This window comes from Rhinopithecus roxellana, chromosome 16 (genome assembly GCF_007565055.1).
Source record: "Rhinopithecus roxellana isolate Shanxi Qingling chromosome 16, ASM756505v1, whole genome shotgun sequence".
In the NCBI taxonomy this organism is placed as follows: Eukaryota; Metazoa; Chordata; class Mammalia; order Primates; family Cercopithecidae; genus Rhinopithecus; species Rhinopithecus roxellana.
In genome coordinates this window covers 73,315,427-73,340,420 of record NC_044564.1, presented here as the reverse complement: position 1 = coordinate 73,340,420, position 24,994 = coordinate 73,315,427, and the positions used below count along the sequence as shown (strand labels likewise).

Below are 24,994 nucleotides of genomic sequence, written 5' to 3'. Positions count from 1 at the left end.
GAAGAAGTTGACATCAGAGGGTCAGTGGAATAGAATCTTAGTTCAGTTCCCACAAAAGGAGGATTTCCTGGTACCAAGAGATAAAATAAATATGATTTGGGGGGCTGGGGCAGGACTTCAAAGGGGCAGGGAATAAGTAAATATTAAATTACTAATGTCTTTACTAGGCAATTTATACATGTTATCTTCTTTAATCCTTAAAATTACTCTGCAAGGTAATTATCAGCATTCCTCTTTTGCAGAAATGGAGCCTTACTAAAGTTAACTCTCTCCCCAAGTACTGCACATTTGGTAGCCTGGATTTCAGAGCCAGTATTATCTTATTGTAAAACACTGACACTTCCAGTACGTTGTTTGTTTCAAGGGAAAAACAGAGCATTAATTCCAAGGTAAAGTTGACTTGCTGTATTTCATAAATTATATTGGCAGATCCTTTTCTAGGATGATTTCCACCTAGAATGCCTGGTGCCTTTTTTAGGTAGGAAGAGTAGTATTCATTAAGACTTTGCATGCTATTCAGAGAAAAATATGTTCACTGATATCATCTGACCCACCCAGGACGACCCCCCCTACACACAAACACCACACCACACTATACCGTAACTTTTCCTGAGCCTGGGTCAGGCCTTCTAATGAGCAATATTTATTTAGTTTCTTGAATATACATGAGAATTTTAGGGTTTTTCTCTATCAGCTATTGAAAAAGTTTCATGTGCCTACTACATGCCAAGCAACATGGTAATACTTTTTTACCTGTAGTATCAATTATTGCTTTGTATGAAGTAGGCCTTTCTATGTTGATTTAACAGATGAAGGAATAAACTCAAAGTTTCTGAAGATTCACATAGGTTTACCTAGTTGACAAGTTACAGAGCTAGAATTTGAGCCTCTGTCTATTTTGATTCTAAAACTGTTCTTTTCCTCGTGTCATGGCCATTTGTCCCTCTACTCATGGTCCCTCTGTTTGGGTGACATGCATGCTTTTGTTGTTAGCTGTGGCTTTTTACAGAGCACCATACAATGGAATGCACCATGGAAAACAATAATACCTTAGAGTCACATGGAGCTGACTTTTAATTCTATTTACTATTGATTATCTTTGTTTGTTGTGTTTGGCTATCTAATGACCTTTTCAGATATTATATTTTTTATCTTGAACTTTTCTTTGTTTCAAGATTTCATTTATTTTTATACTTGATTTCTTGTATATCTTTGAATACATGGAGCCAATTTATGATAGCAGTTTAATAATTTTGCTAATTCTATCATCTCATTTATTTTCTATTAATTAATTTTTCTCCTGATTATAGGTTATATATTCTTATTTCCTATGTCTGGTAGTTTTTTTTATTGAATGCCAGTTATTGTGATTGTATATTTTTATGTGATGGATTTTGTTGTATTCCTTTAAAGAGTGTTGGATTTTGTTTTAGTAGGCAGCTATGGTAATTGTGGATTAGTTTGATTCTTAAAATCTTGTTTTTATGTTCTTTCAAGACAGATCTGGAGTAGTCTTTACTTTAGGATTACTTTAGCCCCACATTTAAGTTTTAGCCATTTTAGGGTCTTTTGCCCTGTGGCTGGTGGGAACTTGAACAATTTTCAGTCTTGAATGTGCACTTAAGTTGTTTGACTTAAAGCTCCCCAGCAATTATTCTTTATTTGGAGATTGTACTTGCTGGGCCTCATGGGGCTTTACCCAGTGCATGTACACATTAGCATTTACCAAAGACTCAAGGACACCCTTATAAAAAAAATTCTAGAACTCTTTCTCTGAGTAGCTCACTTCTTTTGGGTACTCTGTCTTGCAAATTTTAGATGCTTTGGCTTCCTCAGTCTTTTATCTCTGTCTTCTGAACTCAGAGAGATTGCTTAGAAAGGGTCCTCCTTCCTGCAACACAGTCTAAAAATTGCCCCCAGGCAAAAAGCCTCATTTGTTTCCCATCTCTTAGGGATCGCAGTCCTGGACTGGCTATTCTTCAATGACTGAATATAGTTGTTTTCTATATTTTGTCTAGTTTTTAAATTGTTTATAGAGGGAGGGTAATTCTTGACCCTGTCAGTCCCTCAGGACCAGAAGTAGAAATCCCAACTATGTTTGGAAATGTTCACTTTTCTAAATTACAGATTTCTTTTATTTTCATTTTTAAAATGATCTTATTATCATAAGACCTGCCTCTCAAGAATATTATAAAGATTAGAAATAATATTATATTTATGCTCTCAGTAATGCACAAACATTTGGATTTAATATGTCAGTAGCTCAGTTTCCTTATTTGTGCAATGGGGATAATAATAGTACTTCATAAGGTAGTTTTGTGGATTAAATAAATTAATAATATTTGTGATTCCTTTAGACAAATGCCTAGCACATAGTAAGAGTATTAAGTGTCAATAAAATAATTTTGGACAGCCAAGAGTGTGTTGTCTACTCCCAGAAATAAAACAATCTCATGGTTAATCAACAGTGAACACACCTAGAGTTAGAGAACATGCAAACTATCTCAAGTTCTCTTAATGAGATGCTTTTCAGTCCACAGAGATCCATCTCATATGGTTGTCCAGGGTTTCATATCTCTCATCTCCTCGCCTCCATTTTCCCTCTGTCTTAACCTCTCCTCCACTTTCTGCTCATGTGTTTGGTTCACTCTTGGACACGTGATGAAACATTCTCAGAATCATGATAATCATACTTGCCTACATCTTTTTTAGAGTGTTCATGTACCTTTTAACATTTATCTTTAAAAAGCTTAGGTTATTAAATTTTTTCACAATGGAGCATCTATAGGATAAATTTTTCTCTTGATAGCTAGGCCACTTCTTGTAACTTTGATGTGTTGTTATGCTAACAGAGTCTCTGTTTCTTTACTATATTTTACCAGAGAATCCTGCTGAGGATTAAGAGGGAAAGAAAAGAATTAGATGATGAGGACTAAATACATAAAGCTCTTCAAGAAGTGTCTTATACATAATATATACTCAGTAAGTAATGGCTGTTATTTTGATATCACCATTTGAGAGGTCACACAAGTGACACTGTACATCCAACAGCTTCACTTGTGTATTAAATATTACATTATGTGTAAAGTGTTAAGACTAAAGACTGATACTAAGACTTAAACATGAGCAGAGGGTTTGAGGAGGACTATGTTGCCCCTGAATGTGATCATTTATGTACAATTCAAACTTACGTGTTGTAGATTGTGGGGTCTAATACTTCTACAGCTCTCTTACCAATATCCTAGAATCCCTTGTTTTATTGTCATTCAGTTGACTCTCACCTGCCAAAGTCCCAACCATGGATGGAGTGTGAACCTCCTCTGCTTATTTAAATCAAGGCAAATTGGTGCCTCTATCAATTTAGTTCACCAGTCTATGTAAGCTGATACTCAATATTGCTCTCCGATCTTTGTCAACTCTCACTCACATTCTTGCTATCACAACCCTAAATTTTGCCCCCTCCCTTCAAGTTTAGAACAGTTCTTTCTCCTCTATTGAATAAGTTCATTTATTCATTCAATATTTATTGAATATTTATTGGGTGCCTACTGTATTTTGGGCTGGAATGTAGTGTGCTACACTGTGTGGTTGCACTGTAAGCAAAATACAGAAATGGATAGGACCCTCTGAAGGGAGAGAGAGAAATTAATCAAATGGTCACAAATCTTATAGACTATAATGATAGCTATGAATGGAGCTATAAGTACATGTATAAGAGCATGTCAGCTGGGTGAAGAGGAGTTGAATTGGGAGACAAGACAGGTTTCAAAGCAAAGAAAATAGAACGTACCAGGGAACATGTTAATCTCATAGATGGTGCTCTAGTGCTCTAGTCTTCCATTTCACCAAGAAAATAAATAGAAACCACCAGAATGAAACACTCAGCTTCCTCTTCCAAACCTGCACTCAAACCTGTGTTGATCCTATTCTTTTCTCCTTCCTGCTATAGACCAAGCCCAAGATGAGGCTCTGGTTCCATTTCTTCCACTCTCTACTGATTTCTTCTAATCAACAGAGAGTATTTCTCACTTTTAAAAACAAAACAAAAAACAAAACTTTCCAAGACTGAACCTCCCACTCCTATCTTCACTTATTTTTTCTCTTCGATGTAGTGATCAACTTTTTGTGGGCATAGCCTATATTGTTTTATTGTTTATTTCCATTTCCTCTTATAAGAATTGAAATCTGGCTTCCACCCTTAATACTCCATTGAAAATTTTGTTTGCCAAAGTCACTGATAATGTCCATGTAATTAACTTCTACATATGTTTTCAAGTACTTACTTTTCTTGCCCACTTAGTGGTGTGTGACACTGTTAGACAATCCTTTGTTCTTGAAAACTGGTTTTCCTTCTACTGATCCAGACACTGTCTTTTTTTTTTTTTTAAGATGAAGTCTTGCTCTTGTCCCCCAGGTTGGAGTGTGATGGCGCAATCTCGGCTCACTGCAACCTCTGACTCCTGGGTTCAAGCGATTCTCTTGCCTCAGCCTCCCGAGTAGCTGGGATTACAGGTGCCCACCACCATGCCTGACTAATTTTTGTATTTTTAGTAGATACAGGGTTTCACCATGTTGGCCAGGCTGGTCTCGAACTCCTGACCTCAGGTGATCACCCGCCTCAGCTTCCCAAAGTACTGGGATTACAGGTGTGAGCCACTGTGCCTGGCCTAGACACTGTTTATTTCACTTTTTGGTCTCCTCTTCTACTCATTCCTTAAATATTGGTGTTTCTTGGGGACTGATCTTGAGCTATCTGTTTGTGTCATTCTGTATACAGAAGGTCAATAACTTTAGAAAAAAAGAGATGCTCCTAATTGATTTTACTCCAGTATACATCTGCATTATAGTATGCTATAACACGGGGTCCTCAATCCCCAGGCCACAGTCCAGTACTGCTCCACAGCCTGTTAGGAACCAGGGCCGCACAGCAGTAGGTGAGTGGCAGGTGAGTGAGCAAAGCTTCATCTGTATTTATAGCAACTCCCCATTGCGCACTTTACCTCTTGAGCTCTGCCTCCTGTCAGATCAGTGGCAGCATTAGGTTCTCATAGGAGTGTGAACCCTATTGTGAACTAGGCATAGAAGGGATCTAGGTTGCATGCTCCTTGTGAGAATCTAGTGTCTGATGATCCATCACTGTCTCCCATCACCTCCAGATAGGAAATATAGTTTCCCTCCAGATGAGAAACATAGTTAGTTTCAGGAAAACAAGCTCAGGCCTCCCACTGGTTCTACATTATGGTGAGTTGTAAAATTACTTTTAGTATACATTACAATATAGTAGTAATAGAAATAAAGTACACAATAAATGTGATGTGCTTGAATCATCCTGAAACCATTCCCCAACCCTGGTCCGTGGAAAAAATTATCTTCCACAAAACAGGTTCCTGGTGCCAAAAAGGTTGGGGACTGCTTGCTATATCATTTGCTTATACTTTACTATTTCTCCCCCTTTACCCTACCTAATCCAATTAAACTCCATTCCAGGGATCTTTATCTCTGTTTAACTTAACAGGGCCTGGAGCAATGCTAGGACCACAATAAGCAATCAGTAAACATTTTTGAATGAATTAATAACATGAGGACCAATACATGTCATCTAAGTGCCTCTAGAGTATGCACACACTTGGTTCTTCTTTCTTTGGATTAATTGACATTTGTTGAAAAAGCAGTTAATAGAAAATGGGCTTCATCTTATTTCCGGCTGTGACTGATTAATAGGGGATGCCCTCAGAACATTTTGAAAGTACTTACCTAGAGCTTGATGGAACAGGGTGCCATTATCTATTAATAATATTTTAACATAAATGATATTATTTTAATAATAATGTTACATTTTAATAATAACATAAATAATAATAACATTTATTGTGCATGGATCACATGCCATGCACTATACTAAACATATTAGGTGGATTATCTCAATTAGATTTCACAACAACTCCAAGAGACACCATTATTATACTTGTCTTAACATTGATGAAACTGAGACACAGAGAAGTTAATAGCTTGCCAAAAACCACACAGCAAGCAAGTAGTAGAGTTGGGGTTTAAACCTATTCTGTTGCCCATTAAAAACCCATGTGCTGAGTATCATGTTACACAATTTTCATGAGAAGTGGTGGTCTTTTTCTTTCTACTGTGCTTTTGCCATTCTTGGCCTAAATTATGAAGAGGGAAAGGGAGAGCAGTATAGTTGATGATAGTGTACAAAAAGAAGGATATTCTGCTCGGTTAGACCTCAGTCATCACGTCTCAAACGTGGATTGTTTAGTTAAAAAATACACACACACTTTTTATCCTTTGAAATAATCACAAAAGTTGAAACTATAGGAGAGAGAATCTTGTTTTTGAAATAATTTAAGTTGCCAAGCTGATGCACAAATACTGTCGAATACTTTAATGTGTGTTTCCTACCGACAGAGATATTTTCCCTGCATAATCACAACAAAATTCAGAAATTAACATTGTTAATGTTAGCACCATATAATACTCAATCTTCATATTTAGATTTGTAGTCTGGTTGTCCCAATAATATTCTTTTTTTTTTTTTTTTTTTTTTTTGAGATGGAGTCTTGTTCTGTCACCCAGGCTGGAGTGCAGTGGCATAATCTCAGTTTACGGGTAATCTCCGCCTCCCAGGTTCAAGCAATTCTCCTGCTTCAGCCTCCCAAGTAGCTGGGATTACAGGCACCCACCACATGCCTGGCTAATTTTTGTATTTTTGGTAGAGATGGGGTTACACCATGTTGGCCAGACTGGTCTCAAACTCCTGACCTCAGATGATACACTCACCTCAGCCTCCAAAAGTGTTGGGATTACAGGTGTGAGCCACTGTGCTTGGCCCCTATAATATTCTTAATAGCAAATGGATCCCATTCAGAATCATGCTATGCATTCAGTTGCTATATTCTTTAGTCTTTTCTTGTCTGGAGCAGTTGCTGGGTCTTTCTTGACTTTCATGACCTTGAACGATTACAGGGCAATTGTTTTATAGAATGTTTCTCCTCACTCCACTCAGGTTATGACTCCCACAGCAGCTCCACTCCACGGATCTTCTAATTACTCTTAGGCTGTGACACCCGCGCCAGGTTCTCTCTCCACATAAACAGTCACCTTCGCCTGTCTGAGCTCCAGCAGTGTGGCTTCCTGCCCTTTCCAGCAAAATGCTTACATTGTTCTGCCCATCTATTGGCTTTGGGACTGAATTTTTCAAAAAGGAAAAAGGGAGCAGAGATTAGATATCAATTTAAGAGCAATTCCAGCTCCAGAATTCTATGATAGATAAATTAATATGGTCAAATATTTGAAAGTTTATGCTCAGAAAATGGAGTACAGCTGTGTCGATATCATTGGAAAAAAAAACCATATCTGAAATAATAACTGAGGCCAGAGCAAAGGGAGGCACTGAGTAGCTTGGAATTTCGCTAGATGTGGCACCCTGTATGTGGCACACTGGAGAGTCTGGCCAGGGCACATGATCCCAGAGTGGGCAGAGAAGTCAGAATATGTTTACAGACTCCCCCACCCTCCCCACCCCCAGAAAGGGAGAGGAGGTGGCGGAAGGCCAGAAAGCAAGGAATGTCCATTCATTAGTGTGGTCAAGGCAAAAAAGGGAAATATAACAATACCAACCAGCAAGTATCTTAATATGAGTTAGACAGATTCATGATCTAACGTGTTATGGGAACAATACACCTGGTCTGAGTAATGTATTGCTGAATATACATTATTACTTAGACCACTAGATACCATTGATTTGTGTTATCTTACCAACAGCAAAGTTTGTCCCAGGTTCTAAGTAATTGATATTATGCTGCCATCCTTTGGTTGAATTTAAAATGCCTTCTTCACTAACTGGAACTATTTTTGTGTATTTTAAACAGAGGGTATCACAATTTTAATTACATTTTTTAGATTGACAGTAATGATAAATAATTTATGGAGACAAGTGAATAAATAAAACTCAATACTTACTTAATAAGTTTAAAAGTCATTGAAAAGCCCATTCTAGCTAAAGATGAACTACCAGTCATTTGTTTAATTTATTTCAGAGGCTTCGTCATACTCACTGATACTTAAGATTTAGCCCTTTTTTCATCATCATGGCACTTTTCCATTGTTTTTCTACAAGCAATGTAAGCATGCAGTGAATTTCCTTAATACCATCCTTAGATTTGGACAAGAGTGACCTGTGCTCTACTATAGGTCTTGCCCTTTTGAGACCCCTGAATATCAGACATGATTCAATTAATACAACATATGTGTATGCACACGTAGAAGTGCACATACACACACATGCATAGACACACACATTTTTTAAAAACATCTAGTACCCACATCACTTAGGATCCGGTGCTCAGTGCTCACATATGACCCAATAACTCTAAATATATATACTCATTAGTAATTCCATTCGGTTCCCAGGGAAACATTTCTCCACATCTCTTGCTTTCAGTCCCCTACAAAAAAGTGACTGTGCCTGATGCCATGAAGGAGACGTTGCCTTGGAATGTAGGGGATTTGAACTACAGAGGAAAGAGAAAAGACACATTAATTGCCTAGTAAACCCTTCCTCAGGGACAGCATGAATGCAATAGATTCTTACAAAATGAAATACCATGTCTCAATAGTACCCAGTGTCCATTCTCTTGCTTGTCTTTATGTAACAATTAGTGATTCAGGAGGGACTCATAAATTATGATTGACACTGGCAATAGTTGCACATGGAGGTGGGAAAATATTTCTCAATATCAATTTATTTTACTCTTAAATCTGAATTTATGTTGGTCTAGACATATGCTAGAAGTGTGATACATTTTTTTAACATCGGCATCCATGTGAACCTTGAAAGATAGAACTGCATGTAATTTTACTTTTATAAACATTTTTAATGTTTAATAAGTTTTTAATTAAAAGATTAAGTATATGCTTTATTTAAATACTGTCAGTTTAAATTTGATATTCATTAATTATACTATGCATGTTGTCTTTTAATTTTGATAGATAACATAAAATTTCATTTTTTTGAAAATATAAAATATGTAATTTTTTAACATTTACTTTAAGATTATATTTTTTGTGAAAATATTTTCAAAATTTCTAGACTTTGAATACATTTATATTTTGTTTTTAATATTTTATATCAGGGTTCAGCAAACCTTTCTGTAAAGGACCAGATAGTAAATATTTTAGGTTTTGTAGACCATGTGGTTCCTATCACAACTATTTAGCCTTGCTATTGTAGCATGAAAGTGCCATATACACTTTATAAACAAATGAGCATCATTGTGTTCTAATAAAACTTTATTTACAAAAGCAGGTGGTAGGCCAGATTGGGTCCATAGGCTATAGTTTGCCAACTCCCACTTTAGATTATTTATGATGAGAGAACCTCCACTTCTAGTCATGAGGGACAACTAAATTTATCATCTCACTGTAAACAACTAGAATACTGAGTAAAATATATGAAAAATAGTTTTTAGACATTGGAAAACAGGTAGCGTAAGATAATGATCCTTGATAGAAAGGAAAGAAATACAGTAAACCCTACCATTGCTCCAGCTTAACACTGGGTAGAAAATTTGTAGGCTGCAGCACAAAGAGGAGGAAACTCCAACAGACCAGTATTCTCACTGAGTTGATATGTCATAGTTTGGAGTTCAGGGAGACAGCAAAATATTGGAGAAGATACTGCTGCACAGAGGGAAATTGGGGGAGAATGAATGAGAGCTACAGAGATCTGTAAAAATGTCTTCAGGAGTCTTTAGCTAATGTGTGGTTTGTGCGTGTATGTAAAAGAGTTACCCAAGATTAGGAAAAAGCATCCAGAAAGGAGCAGGCAGCAAAGGCTGTCCCCAGTGCTAACACAGGGCTGGGAATATTTCATGTTTCCAGCAGCCAGAGGGCAAAAATCTCCAAATTCAGAGAGCATTAAGTAGAGTCCTCAAAAGACTGTATTCTTGGTTACAAAGATATTGCCCTAGATTATAAAGTATGCTTCACTCATGCTAACAAAGAAAGTATCAGAGGAATCAAATTCCAAGTAACTCAACTATACCCTAAAACAAAGTTCAACTATATGTAAAGGACTTAACAAATCCAGCTCCCATTAAAGTAAAATTTACAATGCTCAGAATCCACTCAAAAGTGACCAAACATGCAAAAGACATAGGAAAATAGGACCCATAAAGAATAGAAATATAATTGACAAGAGCAGACCCAGAAATGACACAAATCATAGAATTATCAGAAAAGGAGATAAAACGCCTACTATAAATGTACCCCATGTGCTCAAGAATGTAGAGGAAAAGATGAATGTGATGAGGAAAGAAATGTAGATATGAAAAAGAAACAAATTTGACTTCTACAAATGAAAGTATAATATCTGAAGTGATAAATATACTGGATGGGATTAACTGTAGATAAGATACTACTAAAGGAAATACCAATAAGCTTGAAGGCAGACACAGAAAGTATTAAAAATAAGACAGAGGAAAAGACTAAAAAGTAAATGAGCAAAGCTTCAGGGAACTGTGTGATAATATTAAACAGTCAAACACATCTAGAGATGTAGTCCCAGACGAGATTAGGAGGGAGGGAATGGAAATAGAAAAATGTTAAAAGAAATAAAGTCTGAAACTTTTTCACATTTGATGAAAATGATAAAATCATGGATTCACAAAGCTCAAAAAAATCCTTGTAAAAGAGACAAGAATAAAATCACACCAAAGCACATTATTATCAAATTGCCAGAAAATAGTGATAGTAAATCTTAAAAGCTGCCAAAGAAAAGGAAGAAACATGCACACAGGAATAAAATTAAGAATGACCTCAGTTTTCTCTTCAGAAATTATGCAAGCCAGAATAGAGTAGAGCAACATGTTTACAGTAAAGAAAAAATCAACTTAGAATTCTATACACAGCAAAAATATATTTCAAAAAGAAGACACAATACTTTTTGAGACAGACAAAAGCCAAGAGAGTTTATTTCCAGGGGATGTGTGATATAAGAAATATTAATGAAAGTAGTGTAAAGAATGAGAAAGAGGAAATAGAAGTATACTGTTATAATATCCCTACACTGTACTTTAAGTGGGTTGTAATATTATTTGAAGGTAAACTGTAATATGTTAGATAAAGATGTATATTTTTAATCCTAGAGAAACTTGTGTGAAAACAAAAAGTAAAACAAAGTGGTATTACAACAAGCCAATAATGGAGATAAAATGGGCAGTAGAAAACTACAAAAAATTCAATACAGAAGAAGGAAGGAAAAGCTTAAAAGTGAGAAAAGAACATATGGGCAGTTAGAAAACAGATAATAAAGTGGTAGATATAAACCGAGCCATACTGACAATTACATTAAGTTTAATGACCTAAACACTCTAATAAAGCAAAGATTGTCAGACAGAATAAAATACAAGGTCCAACTATATGCTCTGTATAAGAAACTCACTTTAAATATAACATGAATAAGTTAAAAAATTAAAAGATGCAAAAAGATATGCTAACACTAATTAAAAAAACATAAATGGTTATCAGAGAAAGTTGATTTAGGAGTAAGGAATAATGCAAAGGATACAGAGGGACATTTTAAAATAAAGGGGTCAATACATCAAGAGGACATAGTAATCCTAAGTATGATGCACCTAATACTAAAGTTCTAAAATAAACAAGGGAAAAACTGATAGAACTTAAATGGGAGATAGGCAAATCAAAAACTATACTAGGGATTTCAATTCTCTTCTGATAGTTGATAGAACAAATAGACTGTCAGAAAGGATATAGAAAATTTCAAACACTTTCAACCAGTTTAACCTAACTGACATTTATAAAACAGTCCAACCAACAAAAGTAGAACATTATTATTTCAAGTTCACAAGGAACTATCATCAAGATAAACTATATTCTGAGCCATAAAATAAGTCTCAATAAATTTAAACTACATTCTTTAACCACAATGATTCAAATACGAAATCAGTAACAGAAAGGCATCTGGAAAATCCCTGATCATTTGTAAATTAAACAACATTTAGATCATTTTTGTCAATTGAATGAAAATGATGAGAAAGCCTTAATTATAGATCAGAGCTTGTTATTAGACAGAGTCACACCTGATATTCTTAATTTATTTTTATATTGTTTTCCTGAAGCTCAGCATAAAATATTTAAAGAGTTTTTGAGACTAGTCAAAATTCTACTGTCCAGATAGATTAAGCATAATGTTATGAAACAAGTGTTATTCCTTTTGTATATTACATATTATCATAGGTCTTTTCTCTCTGTCTTTCTCTGTCTCTGTCTCTGTCTCTGTCTCTCTCTCTCTCTCTCTCTCTTTCTCTCTCCTTTGTCTCAGATAGAGAGGGAAAAGACCCCTCTGTGGAGCATGCTGACTCAGTTTATTTCAACTTATTAATACTAGAGTAAGTGACCAAACATACAGCTGAGCTGGTATATAATGAGACCATACATGTTTACAGAGTGCCTGTTTTCGACATTTAGGGATTCACCCAGCTGCCTGCAGAAAAACGATTAAAGATAAGATTCAACATCTTGTATCACTTTGTGTAGAACATATTAATTTATTCCAAGTCAATTCATATTTACGAAGCAACTACTATAGTTGTATAGACAGTAAAGAAATCAGTTATCAGTGTTTATTTCACACTCTGAAGAGACTTTTAATCATGTAAATTCATAGTCAAATATAAGACAGAACAGGAAAGATGTCTTAAATAAGGTAGGTACAAAGTGTTGTGGGGATCCAGAAGATTATGGCTCCTTGGGGGAGATCTGGGCCTTAAAGGACAAGTAGTCTTTAGTCCTTGCACAGAGAGGTTCTTGAGGTAAAGGAAGCAACAGGTGATGTTTCAGAGAAAACATCATCAATAAACACACACACACACACACACACACACACACACAAAAGCGCTAGCTGTATTAAGGGAATACTAAATCACTTTTTCTGGAGTTCAGATTCCCTCACACTATATTTAGAGCAACAGTGGGATAAGATTGGAAAGGTAGATTGGGGGCTTATTCAAGAGGAACTTAGAATATGGGTATTTGTAATTCAGAGGACATTGTTAATGTAGAGATGTTCACATTAGTTTACCAAAGTTATCGCTATTCTAGGGAATATACACTAACCAAATGCCGCCAATCTCTCTTCACATATAATTTTATCATCTATAATGGATACATATCATTTAATTATATGGATGTACCAACATATATGTAATCATTTACCTGTTGTTGAACCTAATATTCTAATATTCTGCCATTGCAATAATATTATAACAACATTCTTTGCTCTTTTTTTCACATTGCTTCTATAGGCTAGAATCTTAGATATTAAACTGATAGGATAAGAAATAAAATAAGATTGCTGATATATGTTTTAAAGTTAATTTGCTCAAGCATTTGTGAAAATTTACAGTTCTAGTTGAGGTTTTAAATTTAGTCGTTTGTAGGTATTTTAAGTTTTGCCTCTGAATTCCTTGTAAGTGCTGCTAAGCCTTTGATAAGTTTTACTCCATGAAAGACTATTACTGAAAAAAACTTAATCTCAATAAAAGAACTTTAATAAGCTTGACTAAATATTTAGAAAGCACATTGTGTTCAGTGAAACTTTGTATATAATGAATAGAATAATAAAAGATTATATTGGCTGACTAGTCTGTAATTGCCTCAAGGAAAGCATACAATGAATAAGTTATTTTGGTTACTTCCTCAAAATAGCCAACACAATAGGGAAATGGAGAAAATGTACTCTGAGCACCATGAAAAGGGAACCTGAAAATCTAATGTGTAAACTTGCAGAGATGACGTTAGAAAACAAAACCAACAAAAGAGAACACTCTCCAAAATAATCTGAGATGCACGAAAGGCAAACATTCATTCACTAGATTTGGAATGTCCCTAAGTCTATGCTGAGATAAGTAGCATATTTGACCTTCACCATGATTATCAAGCACTTCTTTGAAATTGTGTTGGTGCTGCTGGCCTCTACCACTGTCTTCTCTCTAGATTTGAAACTGATTCTCTTCCAGCAAAGAAGAGTGAATCAAGAAAGTTTAAAACTCTTGAATAAGTTGCAAACCTCGTCAATTCACCTGTGTCTACCACACAGGAAAAACTTTCTGCTTCCTCAGAAGTCTTTGAGTCCTCAGCAGTACCAAAAAGGACATACTCTGGCCATTCTCCATGAGATGCTTCAGCAGATCTTCAGCCTCTTCAGGGCAAATATTTCTCTGGATGGTTGGGAGGAAAATCACATGGAGAAATTCCTCATTCAACTTCATCAACAGCTAGAATACCTAGAAGCACTCATGGGACTGGAAACAGAGAAGCTAAGTGGTACTTTGGGTAGTGATAACCTTAGATTACAAGTTAAAATGTACTTCCGAAGGATCCATGATTACCTGGAAAACCAGGACTACAGCAGCTGTGCCTGGGCCATTGTCCAAGTAGAAATCAACCGATGTCTTTTCTTTGTGTTCAGTCTCACAGAAAAGCTGAGCAAACAAGGAACAGACCCTTGAACGACATGAAGCAAGAGCTTACTACAGAGTTGTAGAAGCCCAAGGTAGGTGGAGGAACTAGAGGACTTCTCCAAACATGATTATTTCTGTTCTTCATAGAATGGTAATACAATTTATAGTACAATCACACTGTTTTGATTTTGTATATATATGTTTATCTGTGTTTTAAGATTGTGCATATTGACCACAATTGTTTTTATTTTGTAATGTGGCTTTACATATTCTATCCATTTTAAATTTTTTATAAATCAAAATAAATTCATTAATATGGTTGATTCTTCAAATGGGTGTATTTTCATGCAGGCTGGCTGAGTAGATACAATGAAATATGCCACTAATGTAAAAATACTTCCTTAACATAGAATTCCATTGCAATGATTGGCTTATTTGCCAGAAATTGCTAGAGACAATGAGAAATACTGGGAATAATTTGCATTGTAAGATTTGAAAATATTATTACACAGTGAATATTTACATTACAGGAGACACAATAGAAATATGGTGAAAGGACATGAACAGTTTGCAGAGAAAAAAACGACATTAAAAGAGGTTCAATCTCACTCATGATAATAAAAATGCAAATTAAATAGCATGCATGCCATTTATAGTACAATCACTATGGAGGCAATTAGGTGATATCTATCAAAATTATAGATGCATGTAAACTTTCATCTATAAATTCTAGGCCTGGAAATGTGTCCTATAAAAATACTTGCTTATGGCCAGGTGTGGTGGCTCACGCCTGTAATACCAACACTTTGGGAGGCCAAGGAGGGTGGATCACAAGGTCAGGAGTTCGAGATCAGCCTGGCCAATATGGCGAAACCCTGTCTCTACCAAAAATACAAAAATTAGCCAGGCATGGTCGTGGGCACCTGTAGTCTCAGGAGGCTGAGGCAAGAGAATCACTTGATCCTGGGAGGCGCAGGTTGCAGTGAGCTGCGATCATGCCACTGCACTCCAGCCTGGGCGACAGAGCGAGACTCTATCTCAAAAAAAAAAGAAAGAAAGAAAAGAAAAGAAAAAAAAAAAAACCCAAAAGTTGCCCACGTGTGATATAACTTACGAACAACATTACTCTCTGCAGTACTATTAGTAATACCAAAAGACAAGAAACCATCTCGATTTTCCTAATTAGAGACAGTTGAGGCATATTCATATAAAGGAACACTATTCAGCTGGAGAAACAAATGAGAGGATATTTCTTTTTGAAAAAGTTGAAAATAGGCGAAATACAGAGTAGTGTAAATAAAATGCTACATTTGGGGTGAAAATGTTAAATAAAATTTATGTTTGTCCTTACTGTATGTAAATAAAGAACAAGAAATAAATTACAATGATTACCTGTATTTAGGGGAAGAAGGAAGACTGAAGAAGAAGATTAGGGTGGGAGAGATTTTATAGCTCCTTTAAAAATTTTTATATTGTGTGAATATTACAAATTAAGATAATAATTTAAAATGTATCTAACAAGTCACAGTTATCAGAAATATGCATGAGGGAGTCTGGCTGGTGAAGGTCAAAAGGAACAAGACTGAGTTAGCCTGCCCCTGGTTGGGATGTCTGCCTGGAGGAGGGCTGGAGAGAAGCACACCCGTGCCTGGGGAAGAGTTCCTGCTTCTGGGAGACGCCAGTGATGGAGGGATTCCAGCTCTTCTAGCCAGGAACTCCCAGAAGTCACCACGGAACAATGTGGGGGCAGAGAAACTAAAGTTCATTGAGACGTGGTGGCTATTCCACTTTTGTCCACTGTAAGCAGCAGAGCCATGGCCCAAAACTCTGATGCTACTTCTACTACCATGTATCATGTTCTACGTCAGATTCATTGCATAATTGGAGGTAAAAGTCAGTGGTAAATGTAAAAACTCAGTGAAGAACAAAGCATACTCCAGTTTAATTAGTGCACGTGAGTAATGGCTGGTACTTTAGACTTGGTTTGAAAGGGAAGATTAGGAACCGAAGAGGATCCTGAAAGTGAGACAGTGAAGAGGGGTAAGGAAGCAGAGGCTGGCAATCAGAAGCAAGTCTTTGCTGACTTCACATTGTGGCCAAGGATTGATATGTTTACCTTCAAGTTCACACAAAGGTAGTGAAGTGGAGGAAGGAGAAATACTACACTGGACTGCAAATACAAGTTACTTTTCTTCTCATGGTCTGTAAAATTTTTTTGTTGTTCTTTAAACCAGGAAGTTTGTAGAACCAAATCCTTCATTTAGCACATTATCCAATTTTCAAATTGACCTCACAAAATGCTTTCTGTTATTATTATTTTTTCTCAAGTGAGAACAAGACTGTAAAGGTGAAGTAAAATGCTCAAAGTAATGTAGCAAGCCACAGAGCTTGCAGATACCAGAGCAAAGATCTTATCCCAAGTCAGCCTGACTCAAAAGCCTGCACTGTGTTCTTGACAACTCAAACCTGAATAACATTGTGCAATATCACTGCAAAATAATAATAACAGTAATAATAATTTTCTCCTAGCTTTCTTTATTCAAGTTCACAATGGTCTCTGCAATCTTGAATTAAAGATATTTCCCTTTCTCTTGACATTGCTTTCTTAAGAACTGAGAACAGAATGAAGGAACTGTCAAATGGAAACATTTAGCAAATAATACTCATATTTAGACGTTTAAACTAACACTTTATATCCTAATGTTTTCCCAAACATGTAGGTTTATGAAGTTGATATTCTGTTTGTATAATCACCTCAATGCCTAGCACAAAATTAAAAATTGTTACTTTTAAATATGTCTGCCGTTTTAAAACTCCAAAACCAGAGTTCTAAACTTGGGAATACTGGGAAGGAGAAACGTATTAAAAGATTGGACTCCTGGCTTAGTAGCACATGGAAAGGCTTGGAGTATGGGTAGGTTCATTTGTACTTGCAGGCTGAGTTATATTTTTGTTACATCTATATGTGTTGAGCTAAGCAAATCATTAAATCCAAAAGCAGGTTACAAAATAATAATAACAGCATCATCATATTTTCTACAAACAAAATATTCATGAAAAGTATATGAAAAGAAATGCATGAAAATGTTCATAGTACTTCACTTACACTTTTTGGATTAAATATTTCTCCCACGAATAAGGATTCCTTTTAGAACCAGGAAAAAATAAAATTATTACATTTTTGAAATTTAAAAAAAGAACAGGCTGGGTACAGTGGCTCATGCCTGTAATCCCAGCACCTTGGGAGGCCAAGGCAGGCAGGTTGCTTGAGCCCAGGAGTGTGAGACCAGCCTAAGCAACATGGTGAGATACTATCTCTATTTTAAAAAATAAAAAGAACTCTTGTAAAGGGCACCTGCTATAAGTTAAGCCCCACTCTAACATGAATCAGAATCACCTGGAGGATTTGTTCAAACCCTGATTGCATGGTCCCATCCCACTGTTTCTGATTCAATAGGTCTGTGGTGTGGCCCGAGTAATTACATTTCTAACAGTTTTCACATGATGCTGTTGCTGCTGGTCCTGTGATTACACGTGGTAAGCCATACCCCTACTTCTTGATGGCCTTGGTAGGTTTTTAAGAGATGAAGGCATAGTTTTTTTAAGGCTACTGATCTCATATTTCTTATGACATCTGGAAAAAGTGAGCACCCTATATAGGAGTTAGTTGATGAAGATTTTTTTTTCTATCACTGCCTTTTCATAGCAGCAAATCAGACATTTTCCTTCTTAAAGAAGCTATATGTAGCAACTGTCATATCCTAGGTGCACCCCATGACAATAACTGCCTTTTAAGGAAAATAGACTAAAAGAAGTTTTGTTTTGTTTTGTTTTCTGTAAGGATTTCTGGTCCTCATACCATGTGGTTGAGTGAAATCAAAACTTCAACCATAGCAATGCTGACTGGACAAAGAATGTGTTGTGGACACAAAATCAAACCTCTGGAGGACAGAGGATTCATTCCAAGGTGAAAAATGGCAAACTTATCCAGTAATCTCCTCTTTAGAGAAGTATAAATGTTTGGTAAATAGATTTGGGGGCCATTTGTGGAATTGCCTTTGGCTAAAGTCATTTAACCCAAATTTTCTACTCCTCCCTAGGGTCTGCTTGTATTCAACAACTGGTCTATGTGGGGGTGTGAAGGCCCCTTACTCCACCTGCGAAGAGTCATCCCAGCTTCAGACCACATTTCCCAGCCTCCTGTTATTGGCTAATGCCATTTTGTGACCACACTGGAGCTTAGCTTTCCCCTTTGCCTAACCGTCCTGCCTTTTCTTCTCACAAATGTTGATTCCATAGCTTTCTCCAATAAACAAACTCGTTGCATGAGAATCATCATCTCAGAATTTGTTGTCTGACCTTCAATTTAGGGCCACAGAGAACCTAAGCTCATAAGTTGTTTCTTTTGCTAGCTACGCATTCTTTCCCTTATATGTGTTAATAGCATTCCTGTTATTCATGATTCACTTAAAATTTTTCCCTTCATGGAAAGCCTTTATAGTCTGATTTGTTGGAACCTATTTGCTCCTTGCCCGCAGCACAAATCTTACCATGTCACCCACCTCATTGTACTGTAATGGATTACTTCTCTTTCTTCCAACTAGACTATTACCTACTTTATAGTAAGGACATGGCTTCTTAACTCTTTAGCACATTATTCAACATTTAACAGAGACACTCTAAATATTGAATGAATGCAGACTTTTAAAAATGTAGCATTAAAGGAAAGAAGGAAGATACCAGTACCATATTGTCAATGCCAATTAGACATATGAGGAGACTGTCTAGAAATGAGGAAGTCTTTCTTGTTTATGTGGTATGCTAAGAGGTTAAGTTCTTATGTTTGTTTCTGAGACTCTCCATTATTCCTGGATGGACCTGATATGCTACTTCTTAGAGTGAAAATGAAGTATTTATCTTTCTCTGATGACATGGTGGGTTTTACACTTATTTAGCAAGGGCACAATAAAATAAGAACATAATATGTAGGGCAGAAGTCCAGATGGGAGCCTCTCTTCTAACTAGTTGTTCTGATCATCTTAAACAATGCTTTCCTGAAGTAATTTTTTTTTTTTTTTTTTTTTTTTGAGACAGAGTTTCACTCTTGTTGCCCAGGATGAAGTGCAATGGCATGATCATGGCTCACTGTAACCTCTGTCTCCCGGGTTCAAGCAAATCTGCTGCCTCAGCCTCCCGTGTAGCTGGGATTACAGGTGCCTGTCACCACACCCAGCTAATTTTTGTATTTTTAGTAGAGACAGGGTTTCACCATGTTGGCCAGGATGGTCGTGATTTCCTGCCCTCAGGTGATCCACCCACCTCAGCCTCCCAAAGTGCTGGGATTACAGGTGTGAGCCACCATGCCGGAGCGACCCCACTCTTAGCACCATCTTGAGCACCATTAGCACCATCTTGAGCAGTTCTAAAAGGATCTGTTTTTTGCTCAGCTTATTAAAAAAACTTAATATTATGAAAATATTAAAACAATACATGCCAATGGTATAAATGGCTCAATTTTACAATTTTATAAGATGTAACACTCTTCCCATTGTTCTAGTCAAAAGGCCACTCACTCATTTGTTGTCCAAAATAGGTGGCCACTAGCTATTAATAAAGATTTGGTGACAATTTTCTTCATTTCTTTGGATTTTATCCATAAAACATTATGAGTAGGCAGAAGATAGCCAGCATATAGTAAGTGTTTAGAGGTAAGTAGCTAGGGTTGTGTAGTAAGTATGCAGGAAGGGACCATAACACAATAACAGTCCTGTGAATTTTGCCTTCAATGCAAAAAGAATCCAGTTTCTTAGAGGTGTGAAAACCTGTTCAGTCAATTTAGGTAGAGATGTTTATCTCTTGGAAAGGATGAAGTGAGATTTAAATAGAACAAATGACAGGATTCCATTGACTAATAAATCATGTAACTTTAGTCTACATAAGAAAGGTAAGCATACATTGTTTTAGTGAAATTTGTTCCAAGTTAAGTTTCAACGTAAGCCTTACAGCAAATAAAATATAGATCCTTGGAGAAAATTTAATTACTCTAAGTAATAGAAATTGATGTCAGTTCATGTCAGATGAACAATGCAGTTACCAATCTGTATGAAAACATTTGGGATCAAAGTGAATTTATTTGGAAAGCATTGAGAATTGAATTCTTAGCTGGTGTATTATTCAGTATAACAGATCTTTTTAAAAAAGTGATAGTTCCTAATCCAATCTCATTACTTTAGATAGAGGAATGAGTACCAGAGAAAGAGGCTAGATGAAATTAGAAAGAAATAAGCATATTTCCAGACTGAATGGTGGGATTATAGGAGAAATACTTTGAAGGATCCATTTGTGCCTAGTAGAGGGGGAAAAGAAAGATAATACACTCCGTGGATGGGACAGAGATCAGGAGCAGAAATAACTAAAATAATAAAAATGTCTCTGAAATGCCTCTGGCTAAGTGGGTTCTTATTGTGCATTCAAATTAGAGAGGCAAAGAGAGGATTCCGTACATTTCAGCATTTACGTTGCAGCACCTGTGGGAATTGTAATTGAAGATACAAGATTAGGGGTCCCATTGAGAAAGGATTTTAGAGACTTCACTAGTAGGTTCATGCTGTAATTTCCAACACAAAGTTTCCTAGGAGCACTTGGGACTCTCTGAGGGGTTGAACATGAACAAAACAAAACAAAAGAAAATGAAACCAAACAAAAAGCATATATGGTATGGTATGGAGGGAGGGAAGGTGGGTTACCGGGTAGTGGGAGCCATAGGACTTAGGGTTTCAGGGCATGTATGTTGGGCAGGGTGGGAGAAGGTGGCTGAAAAAAACAAAACACAAACGTGACGCTGAACACACATACACACACACACACACAATGTAGAGTGCAAAGTTTGAGATAAAATATTTTTTCCCCTAAATCATCTCTTTTAGATTGCCATGTACTGTCTTCTCCTACTAATAATGCCTGATATTAAAAATCAAAAGGAATAAAAAACGCTAAATCACTTTCTCATGCACAACACTCAGGTAAATAGCTATGAAGGTTGAGCCAAGGGGTAGCCTTAGTAAAAAGTTACACCCATGGCTTTGTCAAAGTTGACAAAGCAGAGTTACTGTGCTAAGCAAGAGTTATTGTGACTGGACCAGGTGTGGATATAACTCTTTTCTTCCTTAGAATGGGTTCCTTTTTAGGATAAACAGCAAACACACTCTACGACCATGACACAAGTCCAGACACGTCTGAGTCCAAGGGCAGCACAGTTTAGGCTCAAGCTGAGGACGTTCAGTACATGGGAAAACATGTAAAATATAATACATTATATAAATATGTCTAGACAATTCATATGATGTCATCAGATCCTGGATATACAGCCACTGAGCTGTGAAACCTATATCCAATAAAATCATGTTTTTGAAGAAACAGATATTCTCCCACTGGAGTATTAAGTCTGCTCCAGTTCCACTTGCTCCCTTGACTGGGCTCAGTGTTACAATCTGGACAAGAATGAGATCTTCAAGTGTCTGTATGAGAATCTTGCCTCTTTCATGACTAGGAGACAGGAAAGAATCCACATTTCCTTAGGGGCTGATGGAAGATAGCTCCCTGCTGACAAAAGATCATGCCACTGTGTCCCCTGCGAATACCACCAGCAGATATTCAAGCCTTTTGTGACACAAAGATCTCATGCTAGTTGAGATGAAACCTGGATGGAGAAATTTCTTACTGGGTCTCACCAGCAGATGGACACCTAGAGAAATTAGAGACAGGAAACAAAAAGAAGCCTGCCTCCTGAAAAGTGAACATGTTACTCTGCTTCTCTTTGCCTCTGGTCATTCAGCTATTGAGTATAATAAAAATAGCCCAAATCATTGGATGGTTACGAGGATGAATTGAATTATAAACACTTCAGAACAATGCCTGGCATGCTCAATAAATAGAAAACATTATGCCTAGCATATCAAAATGTAGGAAACAAATGCAAACCTATTAAATACCAGAAATATGTGTATGTAAAACATGTTTAAACCTTCAGACAGGAAATCTCTTTCTGAGTAATATGAAAACCAAGGCAACAATGGAAAAAAGAAATACATTTTAACACATTAAATGGAAAAAATTCTGTCCAGCAAAGGGCCATAAAGAAAATTCAAATCACATGGAAAAAAAATACCCATATTTTAAAATATGAGTATTAATATTTTAAATAAAAAGTTCAAATATTTTAAGAACCTGATAGAGATATGAGTAAGAAATATAGAGGCAGTTTACGAGAAGCATAAATAGCTATGAGTAGATAATATGCCAAATAATATGCCTCTCTTTTCAAATAAATGAAAGATCTGATGAACAACAAAAAGATTACTTGGTGATGGTTGGGATAAGAGTAGATACAGTAGAAGTATAAAATTTAAAAATGCTTATAGTTAATTTGGTAAAATCTACCAAAATTATTAAACCACCAGACCCAGAAAATGCAGCCCTAGGTATTTGTATTACAAAAATATCCATATGCCAGCTCAAATATATATACAAATTTATTTATTGAAGCATTATTTATACAAGACAATTGTAGTGAAATTAATATGCTATTATAGAGGATTGGTTGGTTAACAGTGCTCCCTTTGTATTACAGAATACTGTACAGTCATTCAATCTAATTAGGTAAAGAATATTCATTTACATCCAAACTTGTTCATAATATGTTGAATGGTGTTGAGTGAAAATGTAAGCTAAGGAATAAGAATGATTACATTAGCCAGGTGCGGTGGCCCACGCCTGTAATCCCAGCACTTTGGGAGGCCGAGGTGGGCGGATCACGAGGTCAGAATATCGAGACCATCCTGGCTAACACGGTGAAACCCTGCCTCTACTAAAAATACAACAACAACAACAAAAATTAGCCGGGTGTGGTGGTGGGCACCTGTAGTCCCAGCTACTCGGGAGGCTGAGGCAGGAGAATGGTGTGAACTCAGGAGGCGGAGGTTGCAGTGAGCTGAGATCGCACCACTGCACTCCAGCCTGGGCGACAGAGCGAGACTCCGTCTCAAAAAAAAAAAAAAAAAAAAAAAAAAAGAATGATTACGTTGATGAGGAAATAGAGGGTAGAAATGAGATTTTAAAATTCTCTTTTAATTTGTGGAACATAAATATCTTGTTTTCTCTCTCTTTTTTTTTTTTTTTTTTTTTTTTTTTGAGACGGAGTCTCGCTCTGTCGCCCAGGCTGGAGTGCAGTGGCCGGATCTCGGCTCACTGCAAGCTCCGCCTCCCGGGTTTACGCCATTCTCCTGCCTCAGCCTCCCAAGTAGCTGGGACTACAGGCGCCCGCCACCTCGCCCGGCTAGTTTTTTTGTATTTTTTTAGTAGAGACGGGGTTGTTTTCTCTTTTTTAAATTCTTAACTATCCATTTAAGTTGACTCAGATGGTATCCAGCATTTCTATTTTTCATGAAGCAAATGAGATTTATCATAGTTTAGTTTCTACTGTGGTTGGTACTGGAAGACAACATCTGCCTTTGGTATCACCAGGGGACAATGTGGAGGGACCACTTCACTGACCACTATTAAAAAGTGGAGGTGAAACAGATAGAATATTAGATAAAAATCGTATTTTCTAATAAGTAAATATGAGAATTTTAATATGTGTCTCATTTAATGAATAAACACAGTGATAGAGCTTTATAAATAATTAAAATTCCAACACCTTGAAATTGATATCCTCTTTACTATATGGTCTTTCATAGTCGTTTGTGGATGAGTAAAGCACATTCTTATTTTTTTCTCTAGCACCATTCTGGATCTTGGAGCTATGTTTTTGCACCTCGTGATATTGACTTATTTTCTCTTTAAAGCAAAAGTTTGCACTAAGAAAGTCTCCTCTAACCCAACATCTTGCTCTAAACTTATCTTTAGCTGATCCAGCAATCGCTGAATAAGTTACAACAGCAAGCTCTCCACAAATCTCTATTCAGTAGGAAGTCACACTCTTGGATTAAATTAAAATGAAGGAAAACACTGCTTGAATGTACCTTACAGAAGAAAGACATTCAGAAAAGGTCCTTTGGTACAGAGTCAGAAAAGATCTCCTACTTGTAGGGATTATGAACCCAAAACAGACCTCTAAGAAGGAGGCATTTTGGATGAATAAGAATGGTCCCATGGCAATAATCTCAAAGACCATTGTGATGTTCTTAGACTAACAATGTCAGGAAACTCAGAAGGTAAGGAACTTATTTACATCTGTAGCTTATTTGCATGTTACTTGAAGTATTTGCTTATTTCGTGTCATTTTTAAGAGTAGATGCAATTTATTAGCATTTGGTAAAGTCATTTTATTTCACTTACGATCTGAAAAAACCCATAGTTTTGGCTTTAAGGCATAAATTTTACCAATATATGTATACTTTAACTGGAAATAATATATTTGAAATATATCTTGATATATTTTCTATTCTTTGAAATCTGATTTTTCCCTGGTAGCTCTTCACTTTCTTTCCCAACCC

The 24,994-nt window shown here is 36.4% G+C and overlaps 1 protein-coding gene across 5 annotated transcripts in view; it reads left to right on the top strand.

Annotated features, from left to right (window-relative positions):
- The first annotated feature begins 2,881 nt into the window (after nt 1–2,881).
- IFNE (interferon epsilon) overlaps nt 2,882–24,994 on the top strand; it is a 48,339-nt gene continuing 26,226 nt past the window's right edge. The window contains exons 1-3 of one of the 5 annotated variants that reach the window (XR_004053883.1): nt 2,882–2,982; nt 18,340–18,465; nt 18,599–18,820. Coding sequence is in view for 3 of the 5 variants with exons in the window: in XM_010375356.2 (XP_010373658.1) it covers nt 13,965–14,546 (582 nt within the window). In the remaining 2 variants the exon portion in view is untranslated. Of the gene's footprint in view, nt 2,983–13,927; nt 14,591–17,955; nt 18,466–18,598; nt 18,821–24,994 lie in introns of those variants that run through there. The other 4 variants (XM_010375356.2, XM_030919075.1, XR_004053884.1 and 1 more) reach the window with 4 other exon arrangements.